Raw genomic sequence first — 13,347 nt, 5'->3', positions numbered from 1 at the left:
GCTGCACTTTATAATACCTAAACATTAATTAGCCTTAATAAAACATGAAGAAAGCCTTTATTCACAATGAGAAATATTTTTATTAAGAATAACTGAGGCTTAGTAACAGTTAAATTAAGAGGTTAAACTATTTGTTCACGTCTTCATGAGTTATTAAGGGTGATTAGGTGTAGTTATTGTAGTATATTAAACACTATGTAAGTCAAATGCATTATTACTATTATTATTTTTGTTATATTTTCTTTTTTAATGATAATAGTATTCCCAGAAGTCTTCCATCCAAGTACTAACCAGGCCTGGACTTGCTTAGCCTCTTAGATCTGATGAGCTCGGGCATTGACAAACAGCAAAAAAAAATGCACCGCAAATGACGTTTTTATTCATTCAAATACAATTTAATTTGACCTTCTTTCATATACTCCAGGGGTTCTTGCACCACTGGTTGGGAAACACTGGTCGACGTCTTGCTGCTTGATATTTATGAACAATCAGAAACATCAAATATTCACGCTCAAAGGACGTGTGAATAGACTGCGTGTACATTGTTTGCCGCTGAATCTAATCCTTTTATTATAAGAGCCATGTGCAATGTTTGTCACTATTGATCCCCCCCGAGCTCGGAGTGGGCCCTGTGAGTCAGTGCCAGATGGGCTGTAAGCTCGGCTGCCCACGAAGGTAAGAATAAAGCAAAGGACAAAACGGAGACAAAGAGAGAGTGTAAGAAAGTGTGGAGCAGTGGATCTAGGCAGGGAGGTGCTAAGGAGGAGTCGGGCGAGATGCTGTTTTTGGTTAAGCTTTATCAGAGCCCTCCATCTGAGCTTCCATGTGACCACTGTGTACTCAGTCAGTGTGTTGGCGCTTGTGCTGTGTGGCTCCAGGAATAAAAGTGCTCTACGCTCTCTTTGAACATGGCCATTGTTGCTACAGACAGGCGCTGGACCTTGTCATCCTAACTTACACCTTACAGCAAACCCCAGCACAAAAAGACCGGCTTTGTTTCCCCTCATTCACAGAATCAGAAGTCACCCTGTGCTATATTTATCTGGCAGGTCTGAAAAAAGGAAAATATGATTTAATACCACAGATTCACACCAAAGTAACAACATTCAGCCACAGCCCCAAGAAAACATCAAAAGCCCATTTGCATGCCTGAGTCGTCAGACACCTCTATTGCATTCTGACATTTACAAAGTGGGGAGAAAAAAAACACCTACATTTTCAGATAGGGATAATGGGAATAGACAGCAAACTAGCATGATTCAGAATGAACCCTCCGAATGTGGAAAGCAATAAGAAATTAACCTCCTGTAGAGAAAAGCTCCGAAGACCTGTCTGACGCAATGAGCAACCCATTTCATTTCACTCTCCTGCCAAGGTTTGGGCTCAGGACAACGCACAGGGTGTAGCAAGACTGTCCCCTGGTAGAAAACTTTACACATGGCATGACACAACAGACTGCTGTAAAGCCTCACTGGAGCCCCATTGTGTATTGCAAATAGGGATGTCATAATTTCACATTTTAGTGTTACTATAGCTGTCAGAAGATTTTGTGTGTATTTTTGTCTTTACTGGAGTATCAAAATCAATAACTATAACACTTGTTTCATTTTAGTATTTAGTATAGAACAGGAACATCAAGTTTAATTGATAATCATGATTATTCAGGTCCAACCAAACCAAAAAATATATATATAATTGTGATTTTTTTGTTTGTTATTTAACCAAATGAAGTAATTTAAATTCAGTGTATTTCCCAAAAAAGTAAACCTCAATGTAAAGTAATCTTTTATTTAGATGTAGCGGAGAATCTCTGATGGATTAGTCAATGTGAGGGGTTTTAATTAAGGGTTTTCCTGTTCCTGTATGGTGCCAATAATCACAAATAATCATTAAATCACAATGTTTCTTATTAGAGACGTCGGGCTGTTACCCAGAGCCCAGCGGAGAAAAGCGCCCCTCACAAACTCAAAGTGCATTTTTCATTAGACAACATGTAGCATGAGCCCACCAAGATGATTTACACCCAGGACCCAGAATTTGGTGCTACACTTCTGTTTCTTCTGATATTGCAACATCCCTATAACAGAGGGCACATTTTATAAAGCAGTATATACAGCAGTAAAACATGCCCCACACCTGTAGACCGGCGCTGCTTAGAGAAACTGGGCCACACATGCCCTTGTTTGGCACCTTCATCGCTCAGTGGATGTTTGAAAGACAAACAGTGGCACCGCAGCGGCTTTGACAGTGATGGACTCACATCATTTAGGCCTCACCTCCTCACGCTTAATGGCACCTAAGGGTCAAACTTATTATCTTCTTGGCTTGTGTTTGGCACTGACTAATGAGAGCAGTCCCATACCTGCCACTTACTGAATATGCTATTGGATGCATGCTTTCCTATTCAGTTTTATCCAGTGTTGATTAAATGTGAGAGTTTTTTTTTGTTTTTTTTTCTTTTGCATTTTTGACTTGGTTCTTATTTTTTAAAAAGTAGATAAGAGTCTTACAATTGATCTGCTTTTCATGATTAATACTTTGAAATTAAGAGTAAGCTGTAACTCTTTTATTGAGAATAGTTATCTTGTAAAGCCTGCAATTTGTAATAAACCAAAAGCATTGTAGAGCCGTTTGATGTCTTTTTATTCACTGCTGTAAAAGTAAAATATTTGGCAGTCATAACAGCAACATAGAGCAGCCTCAAAGCAAGGTTATTCTGCTCCCAATCTGTTGGACTGTGAGAAAAGGGAATGCAAAAAGATAAATTCTCCATAAGGTTTAGCAGCCCCAAGCAAGGTTGGTAGCCCTCCAATCCCAAGCCTAGGCTCATCTCCAATTCAAAACACACATAAATAACGTCGCTGTGATTAGCAATCCCATCAAAGAGAAAACAAGCCACTTTGTGCAACATGGAGGGTTTTTGCAATTGGAGTAAACATTTTCAATTGCCTCAGCATCCCGGTCATGATTGGGTGCAAATGAGGAGAGGCAGTCATTAATTCTGGGCGTTGGATGGGGGTTAGCGAGGAAGAGGAGTGGGCGGGTGAGCGAGGAACGGTACAGATGACTGGCTGATAAATTCTCACTCAGTCCAGCAGCTGTCTGGAAGAGCAAAGTGCCCCCCTCTCCCATGTGTCGCCATCACAACATACGAATGAAAGAGTTGGGTCCTCAGAACTCTGGAACGCTCTAAGGGGATGCACAATCTGCTCCTCATCACATGCAAAACACAGCCAGCCAACCCCACCAATTTAGAGCCAAAAACTTTATTGGATATAATTTGTCTGCCTTGAATACTTCGGGTACCTTTCTGGCGTGGACTCTCTTTCTTATTTTCGCATCAAAAGACATGAAAGAGGCCAGTGAAAGCGGGACAGCAGCGCCGCCATATCTCCCCGGAGTTACCCCTGTCTGGAGCGGCTGTGTCCTTTCAAGGAACATCTACAGTCAGTCGTTAACAATAAAAGTTTCCGCGACGGGCTCTCTCTGATGCTAGCTTTTTAGCGCAACACATCTTTCTGCTGCTCAGTCATTAAACCCTGATCTTCATGATGAAATGCTTTTAAAGGATATTGGAACATAAGAAGCCTCAGTCCGGGGGTATAATTAGTGCGCTGCCATTTCTCTCAGAACCTTGACGTGGGGAAGGTTTGACAAATTTCATACCCACTAATTTGACCATCTCGGCTATTCTTCAAAGACATGCAATCATAGAAAATCAGTGCATCTGTTTGTGTAATAATGGGGCCTACATTACAACAAGAAAATGAAAAAAAACAAGACCATTCAAACAGAAGAAAGCTTTCTGTTCTCGGGATAAGTAGGTAAAAAAGTCCCTATTTTTGTAATAAAACTAAACAAACACAGCATTAGCTTTCTAATTAGCCTGCTTTTGTAAAGGTTAATAAAGCTCCTCTTGCGCTGTTTTGTCATGGTGCATGTTAGTCTCTGTGAAGATTTTAGCGCCAGGATTGCCATGACATACAGTGTGTACGTGACCTATATTGCAATATACAGAGAGGATATTCAGAGAAGTCGACTTACCTGGAATGAATTAGTGCATTGGAACTGGTTATACGACTACAATGGATAATGTTGGGAAAATACTACTCATTGTAAACTACATTTCTTCAGTTAAAATAAACCTTTGCATTACTTTTACATCTTAAAAAGTTACTACAGTAAAACTTGAACAAAATAACTTAGTGTTGACTGAGTAACATTAGAAAAAGGGGTGTCATGGGGCTGTTATACTGTAGATAAACGGAGTATTTTAGAAAATTACCTTTATATAATAGATCATTGTGTGGGAAGTCATATTGAAAAGAAATATTATATGACAAACAAACACCTGGAGATTAAAATGGAAGAATGGTGTATGCGATGATTAGTTACTAGAACATGTAATTATTAATTAGTGACAAACACAAATGACATTAATGAAGAAGTGAGGACAAAGACAGACTGTGATGAGGTGACACTAGAGCTGACACTGAAGGGATACACACACACCTACACATCACATACACACACACACATGCACACACACGCACACCCCCCTCAGTCACACACACACGCACCTACACACGCTCACACACATGCACACACACACCCCCACACACACCCTCAGTCACACATGCACGTGCTCACACACACGCACACACATACACACAAACAATCACGCACGCACACGCTCGGTCACATATGCACACTTAGTCACACACACTTGCTTACACACACCTACACTTGCTCACACCTGAGCACTCACTCACACACACACACCCCCACACACGCACAACGCACACTCGCTCACACACAAACTCACTCACAGTCACGCATGCACACACACACAAAAATTAGGGACACACACTTGGTCACACACACACCACACACACTATGTCATTCACACACACTCACAAACACACACACACATGCACACTCAGTCAGACACGCACACTCAGTCACGCACACATACACATGCATGCACACATGCACATACACGCACACACTCAGTCACAAACGCACACTCCGTCACGCACACACACTTGCTCACACACTCACACACACCCGCACATCCCGTCACACATGCACACTCGGTCACGCACACACTCACACACACACACACCCACACTAAGTCACAAACACACACACACACAATCACACACCAACTCGCTCACACACACGCATGCACACACACAATCATTATACACATGCACACACTTGGTCACACACACGCACACTCGCTCACACACAAACTCGTTCACACACACATGCACACACCCCATCATGAACACACACACGTAGTCACACACGCTCGGACACACACACACTTGAGTCTGGAACAGCAGGCAATACCCACAAATAGTTGATTTATAACTAACAAAAACAACTGCTTGTGTGCAGATAGACGCCTGCATCTTCCTACAGCGGAGTTGCAACACACAGGCGGCGTATTTCATGTAAATACGCACAGATGAACAGCAGTTGGACGGACAGCAAATCAACAGAAACAGACAGAAAGCAGCACTTCCAAATGAACAGCAGGTAGGAGAGGGAAGAGAAATGAAGCGGCGTACCTGTCACGATTTCAGCAGCTCCTGTAGCAGCGCAGACACGGACAGGAACAGGGCAGAAAAAAGAGAAGAAGAAGACAGCTTGTGAGAAGACAGGATGCAAGCACACCGCATATCCCTCAGTTAACAAATACATCGCAATAATCTGCACGTTCAAATTCATTACGCGCCATATGCAATTTCTGAGTAATTAAGGCGAATACAAAAGGCATCATCAAGTGGTAATTTCTTCCATTTTTCCAGCAGGTGTACACCACCCCAGACATAATGAGGCCTTTTCTCAATTTCCCCTAGTGTGATATTATTACAGAGAGGCACAGAAGTGGGTATATACTGTATGTGTGTGTGTGAGTGTGTGTGTGTGGGGTGGTATAGACTTTTGGGTTTTTATGCTTGTTCCTGATTGAGATTCCAGCCCAGGTCCGTTCTGGTGCAGCCACTGCCTGGAGACCCTCCCCCGGGAGCCCACACGTAGATCCTGGAAGGGAAGAGAGAGCACCCATTCGGAACGGTGCCCACCCGAGCTGGCATCTCCTCACGGGGCATGGGAGACTGGCATGTTCCCAAGTCCCCACAGCGGCGCTCAGGGGCCTGTTACCCTCGGGAGAGCTCCCATCATTCATTGTGCGCTATTCATAAACAACGCCACACGCACATTCGCACACATACATTACCATCTCCTTCAGTGCAGTTTTATTTCTCACAAGCCATTTTTTTATTATATTGACATTCAGACACACTTTCGAGTTTCTTCGACTATTGTAACTCAGAGCAATGTGGGTCTCTCGGCAGACTGGGGAAGTGACTGCTTGTCTGACTTGTCATTGCTGGCGTAATAAGGGTGCAAGGTATGACACATGTCCTTGTGTACTCCTTTGTGCATTTTCTATGTGTCAGCGATTCCCTCAGGACAAAAAGTATAGGTGACAAATCACACCTGATAGTGAACAAATTTCTAACAGGGTCTACAGGCATACAACAAAACCTAGCTCGATATGTTATAATGTGCAATTCCAAACTCTGGGTGATAATTGGAAGTGTCACAAGTTTTCATCACAAAATGTCCTGTTACAGTTTAGCTAGAATGCAACACGTGTAGTAATGTTCCAACGACGCCAGTATGTTTAACGCCTTTATAAATTCATATCTTTGGAAAAGTCTGGTTTAGTTCTGGTTTGATCCTGTTCTTGTCCTGTTCATGTCAAGGTTTAGTTCTAGTTTTAGTGACCATTTAGTCCCAAGTTTGATACACGCAAGTCTGGCAACCGTAAGTACATATTTGTTTCTAGAAATATCACAAAATAAGTAAAACCATATTTTACACTGTGACACTCTAGGTTAATACACTGTATTAAATAGCTAAAAGTAAGCTGCCAAAAATCTAGTAGCTGATCTAAAAGTGGATATCAAGCTTGAACGCACATCCCAGTCCAAGAAGCCCTCAGGACAGCCTGTAATGAGGCTTTTGAGATGCTTTAATTGCCAGGTAATTATGGTGTTGTAGCAACATTATGTAAATAGCTCATTATCATCTTGTATATGCACTATATCTGCCCTCATTTGATGTTACTTGTCAGGAAAAGCCCAGTGCAACCTAGAAAACATCTCGCCATGATACCCGGGCGCAGAGGTGCTTAATCTTGTCAACGGAGACCTATCTAAACAGTGCTGATACAGTGTAGTGACATCTTCCCTAACCCCTTCGTGTGATCTACTTCCTGCTGGTGGCCCCTGAACGGGCTATAAATAGTGCGTGGCTGTGCGCGCCCCTTCCTCCCCCTGTACCTGCAGCACATTAGGCAGGAGTTATGAGGTGCCAGCTCGCCTGTGATTAGATGTCATGGCTGTCGCTCAGCTTAGACAGCGGTGATAGACAGATTTCTGGGGGAACTGCTTGTGATGGCATGTGCTTGTGAACGCAGCCCATGCACCAATCTGTCAATCACAAGGGCGTCCTCCTAATAGCGTCTGTCCTTGTCTCCTCACCTCTTCTCCGTTTTCATCCCCAAAATTCCATTCTTTGTGTTTTAAGGGGCAAAGGGAAAGAAGAGATTTCATTTTTGGGGGGGTTTGAGTCTACAATAACGCTAAATTTCCTGCTGGAGACACTCATTGTGAAGATATAAATTTTTGGCGGCACATTTATCAAAGATGTGAAGACGTAGAGCGCTCTGGTATTCAAGCATCTTTGTTCAGCCCATCGGTTGCCACAATGGAAGCATAATAATGTGCACTTTTTAGTCACTGAGGCAAACGCAAGATCTCGGGAGATTCTGACTGCTGGTAGACTGGCACATCCTCTCGCTCACACCATCTCAGCTGCTGTAGAAAGCAGTGGGGTAACACTAATGAGGCAACATTCTTTCAGTACTAGCGTGATGCCTTTGAATTAATGTTCCTCTTTTCAGGTAAAACATTCCCTTGCTTATTTATGCTCATGATCTGCAGCGTGTTGTGTGTCAGCATACTTTGTGATAGCACTGCACCAGAGGACACGATACTGGAGCGTGGTGTGTAGTCCCCCATGGAGATTCACATCAGTTATACCTTTATATGTGTGTGTATGTGTGTGCGTGTCTGCGCCGGGCTGTCTGACTGTGTAGAGCTCACTGAGTTTTCATTTAATTAGATGGATCAGAGGTGGGCTTCAAACTTTTCCCTCCGAGGAAGTCGCATGGACAAATGAGCTCCTGCAGAGTGGACCCAATAAACATGGGCCACTTCTGAGGTTAGCTGCTTCAAAAAAGAAAAAAAAAAAAGTATCAAAGACTTGGTTTGAGAAGAAACTTGCAGCCCAATGGTAAGACATAAACAACAATAAACTGGCTTTAAACATTAGGAATATTATTACATTCATGTATTCAAATGTTCTTTTTGATTTAATCCCTCAGTCATCCAGGTCAGGTCCAAAGCAAAAGAAGGACAAAAGATTTTAGAGTGAAGACATTTCTCCACTTTTCCAAGTAGCTTCTTCAGTTGATTAAAAATGAGAAAGGGTAATTTCTTACACCGTGGTAATTCTGACAAAGGAGATCATCTCAAAATTTGCAGTATCAATGACGCCGTTATTCAGGTTTAAAAAAATAACTGAGCACCTGTTTTTAGTGTCCAAAAACTTTAATCTTACCTCAGACATAGCTGTTACAAAGACTTGTTGACAAAATCTGTTAAAATCTCTGTCAGGAGTCTATTCAGAAAGAAATAAAAGCAAGTGTAAGATAGTATTAAAACCGTTATTAATAGAATAAAGGAACTGCAGATGGAAACTAGCTATTTAGGTATAATCAAGTGTGGAACATCTCTGTTTTTATGAGTTAAATGTCTCTGCGCTGCTTCATTCACAGAAAGACTAAACTAAATCTTGCAATAAAAAACATGATTGCATATTAGAGAATCAGTTCAGTCAATACGTAGCTTAAAATTCCACAAAGTATTGACATCACAACATTTTAATGACAAGGTCAACCTTGAAACTGGCTGCGCCTTCTGTATAAATGTATGCACAGTCAATATAAGCCACACACACAGTCCCCATAAACGCAGTGCCATCAACAAACTTTTAATTTAAAGTAATACTATTAGATATAAGTAACCTCCTTCTTTCATTACATGTCATTTCTGTCTTAATCCACCACCACCTGTCACTAACACAACTGCGAGCTGTCTGATATTTGTCCCCAGAAGGCTGGCTAACAAATTAATCCTGACGGGATACACAAGAGTACACGCGTGTTCTTTCTCCATAGACTAAATATAACCCTCAAATGCGGCTAATTAGTTGCTATAAAAATACAAGTTACAATCTTTCTTGAGTCCCCACTGATCAAAGATGGATTGTATTATAGGAACTTGTAACTCTTGACTCATTCTGTGTACCATTTTGGATACATACAGTCCAACAGCAGTCCAAAAGTAATGCGACTTCAGTATTCTGTGTGTGCTTTCAATAGTTTAGAATGTATAATGCCGTCTTGATAATACTTTTTCATGATGTATAGACAAAATACAACAAATTAACAAAATAAGGACTAATGTATCTTATGAAATTCTAAAAGCTGTGATGAATGCATTGACGATCCCAAGTGCATTAGCTGGAAGAGACAAAGATTACCTTTACCTACGAGGCACACTCATCCACTCTGTTCTGCTAACGAGAGCGGCTGACGGAGAGCAGCCTTAAGAGCAGTAAGAAGGACGTCATTGTGATGTATAACCAAAGCAGGCTGCATTAAATAACACCAGACTTAACTCTTTGCTGACTGACACACCATGGCTCATAGTGCTGTCTATATGGAACAGCACCTAACTTTTGCAAAATGTTAATACTATTGAACTTCATCACTGTGATATTTTGTTATAGGCTTACTAATGTTTGACTTAATGGTGCAATAACTGTTCCAGCTGTTTGTCTCTACGATAATGTTAGTGCATTTCCTCCAAGTTAGCTGTCTTTCATTTAATCAATTTAAGAAGCTTTTATTTCTTAAAATAGCTTGAAATAGCTGGAAAGATGCATTTGTGTGTGAGTGCGGTCACCTATCCACATGTAACGTGGCCTGGCGGCATCTCCTGCCTGTCTCCATGGAGATAATGGTTTTGATGCCATCCTTGGGAGTTACATAGCGCACCTTTCAGCATCACATAAAGAGGTCTTAAACTATTGTTGTAACCTTCATCTATTGTTCATTGTTTCTACTGTCTAATTACCCTCTATGCAAAATATACCTACTACACAAAACATTTTTTCTCATTATTCTTCACTGAGACACTGTATGTAGTCAATGATACTTCTTTTACTTTACTTATTTGATCTCCTAAAAAACTGCTTATCTGCTTACTCCCTATTTTTACATTGTGTCTGTGTTGTGCAGGCCTGTGTGAGAGATAATTAGCACATTAGGAGACAGTTATGACAGCCCTGTCACGGGCACAGCGTGCCCACATACCGCGAGTGGTCAGAGGGGCTAAGAGGAGGTTCGGTTAGGTCAACAGACAGCTGCTGCACCACTGCCCACTGTCTGGAGCAGCAAGGCCAATATTAAAGCTTAGAGTCTTTAGTCAACCAACGTTTATGAGAAACACAAAACCTTCTATTTACTGCCGATTCAAAAGCACATTTTAAAAGCCTGAATATGGAGAGAATAAATAATTGTAGCATCGAGGAAATTGAGGTTATTTTGTAAATCAGTGATTTTTAAACCACTCCAGTTGTTGTTTTCATCTTTTACAGTCTGAAAAATTAGCGGCTTTTCTTATGCACAATGATGAATCAGTGTACATGCCTCCAGCAGAGAGATCCCATTATTACAATATGAGGCGTATTAAAAACCAGCCCCAGCACTGATGACCCCGCACATGGCATACCATTAATTGTATAGATAGATTATATTGAGCACAACAATAACATGGCGTTGTCTGTGCATGGTGCTCGCTAACACCTGTGCCCGTTTGTGCCAGTGCTCATATACTCATAATCACATCTATCAGCCCAAAATGTTAACTGCGGCCTGGGACGCTAAACACAGCCATTTGTTTGCAGTTGTAATGTCTTTTGTGCGGCTCAATCAGGCACCTGTCAGACACACACCTGCGTCCTCAGTAATAAGAAAAAAAGCAGCGGGAAGGCCCTTTGTTTCTGCAGCACAGTTTATAATCAGTGTGTTATTTCCAATCTTCTTTCACTATTTTTCAATTTCCCATTTCCCTTTTCTCAGGCAAATCACAGCTATCAATCAGGTGCATGTTTGAAAGAAGAGAGGCAACCCAGGAGTGAGAGAGAGAGACAGAGATGGAGGGAGAGAGAAAGAGAAAGAGAGAGCGACGGGGGGGTTGAGAGAGAGCAGGAGGGGGAGGGACAGGGAAGGAGGGAGAGGAAGAGAGTGGGAGCGAACAGAGGGAGGGAGGGAGAAGGAAGGAGAGAGAGGGAGAGAGAGATGGAGGAGGGAAGATCCTTGATGGAACCATCTCCAGCCCTAGGCCTCATTAGTCAGCCTGAAAATGTGAGTGTGTTTGATAAAAATGAATTCTGCTCAAGTGTGTCTGTCAATATGTGGCCATTTAACATTCACTACTCCACCCAAACGATGCACGGCACACATTACACTCTCCACTCCACTCCCTAATGGATACTCCATGTACCATTATATTTTGCCCTTTCTATCCAGATTTCTTTACAGGTTTATATGGAGAGCCCTCTCAGACCATGTTATTAACAATTAATACTTTCAGTGTAACATGTAAGTGAACATGACTATATCCAGTAATGATGCATTCATGAATATTTTGGCTTACATTTCATATATTCAGCACATTTTATAACACTACAAGGAAAAAAAAACACTTTTCAGAGGCTGTATGAAAAGTGGATAAAGGGAGTGTAACATCGCCTGTAGCTTTTGCTCCAACCAAATGAAGCTTGTTGAGGCTGACAGTTACAGGGCTGAATTTGGAGCCGAGTTTCATATTTGGAATTCCAATCGCGAGTATCATAGCAACCAAAGAACCAATCCAGAGTGAGGCTGTTGAAGGTAACACCTCTTCCCGCACCGCTGGTTTAGCAGCGCTGTCAATCAAACCTGTTGCTAACACTAATGGGAGCAACCTCGAGGAAAAAAGGCACCTTGTTGGCTTATTAATAATGTTCCTATCTTGATTTATGGACAAAATAGCCAAATAAAAATACCAGGATCATGTAGAGCGGACAGATACAAACATTTTAAGACCAAAATAACGGGCCTGACAGTGGCAGTTATGGAGAGAGGGGAGACAGTTTTTCAATAGAAAGTGAATGGGAGCCAGAGTCGATGGAGCTGGAAGCGCGCCCATGCTCACTTCTTATTTGGAATGTGGCAGCTAGCAGGTTAGAGATGCCCATTTATATATACAGTCTCTGCTACCAACTGTCACTTCCACAGTTACACGAAGAAAAAAAAACTGTTAATTGCAGTGAAATACGTATTTTTGAATGGAAAATAAATATATTGAAAAATAACAAGATACTAAAACAGCCATACATTCTCTTTATGTTAACTCAAATCCTTTGCTTAATATTTCACCACACTAGAAGCAGAGAGCCTAATATATGCAAAAAATAGACTTTGTATATTTATACTATGCAAATGATCAACAGTATTGCAGGTGCTAGACTGTGAGAGTAGTCGAAGAAGTCGATGAATGCCAGTGTGAGAGGTTGTCCCTCCAGGCGAACCTTATGGCTGACGGAATTAAACTGAAGAAGATGAATGGATAAATAATTTTATTTAAATTGTACAACATGATTGCTGAAAACAATTTGTATGCCGGAATGACAGCAGCTCTACCCTGTGAAAGTTGCTCAAACATCACCCAAATTAATGTGCTTGACCGATGTCATAGTCAATACAATTCAAACCATAAAATCAGCACCGGCCCAACCTGTATTGATTTAGCGTGACAAGGGGAGCTCGCACTGCATCCAGAACTTGAAGGGAGTCAAGTTAGCGTCTTTGATAGTCAGCTCTCTCAACAAACAAGCCATTACAGCAGAAACAGCACCAAACTCTCTTTCAGCATTCATGAGGCACAAATTAGACTACAAATACAAACAATGACTAAAAGATGAGCAAATATGATGAGTGGGGATGATTGCCAACAAACCAATATGCTCATTTTTAGTGGTAGTATTGATTAGAGGAGAGATCCATTTTAAGTGGCCACACTAAATGACAACAACGGTAAATTTACAATGGCAGGCTAATATACGGCAGTGCTGCTTTCATTTATTGCCAGCCTGACA

General features: G+C 41.6%; 1 protein-coding gene across 3 annotated transcripts in view; it reads right to left on the bottom strand.

Moving 5' to 3' along the window:
• cadm1b (cell adhesion molecule 1b) overlaps positions 1-13,347 on the bottom strand; it is a 109,841-nt gene that overhangs the window by 36,209 nt on the left and 60,285 nt on the right. For 2 of the 3 annotated variants that reach the window (XM_033977662.2, XM_033977661.2), the window contains exon 2: positions 5,577-5,597. The exons of the other annotated variant lie outside the window; for it this stretch is intronic. In XM_033977662.2, coding sequence (XP_033833553.1) covers positions 5,577-5,597 — 21 coding nt within the window. The remainder of the gene's footprint in view (positions 1-5,576; positions 5,598-13,347) is intronic. 3 annotated transcript variants of the gene reach the window in all.

Source organism: Periophthalmus magnuspinnatus, chromosome 13, assembly GCF_009829125.3.
Source record: "Periophthalmus magnuspinnatus isolate fPerMag1 chromosome 13, fPerMag1.2.pri, whole genome shotgun sequence".
Lineage (NCBI taxonomy): Eukaryota > Metazoa > Chordata > Actinopteri > Gobiiformes > Gobiidae > Periophthalmus > Periophthalmus magnuspinnatus.
Note: the sequence above shows the minus strand (reverse complement) of the source record. Positions and strands in the feature narration are given on the sequence as shown.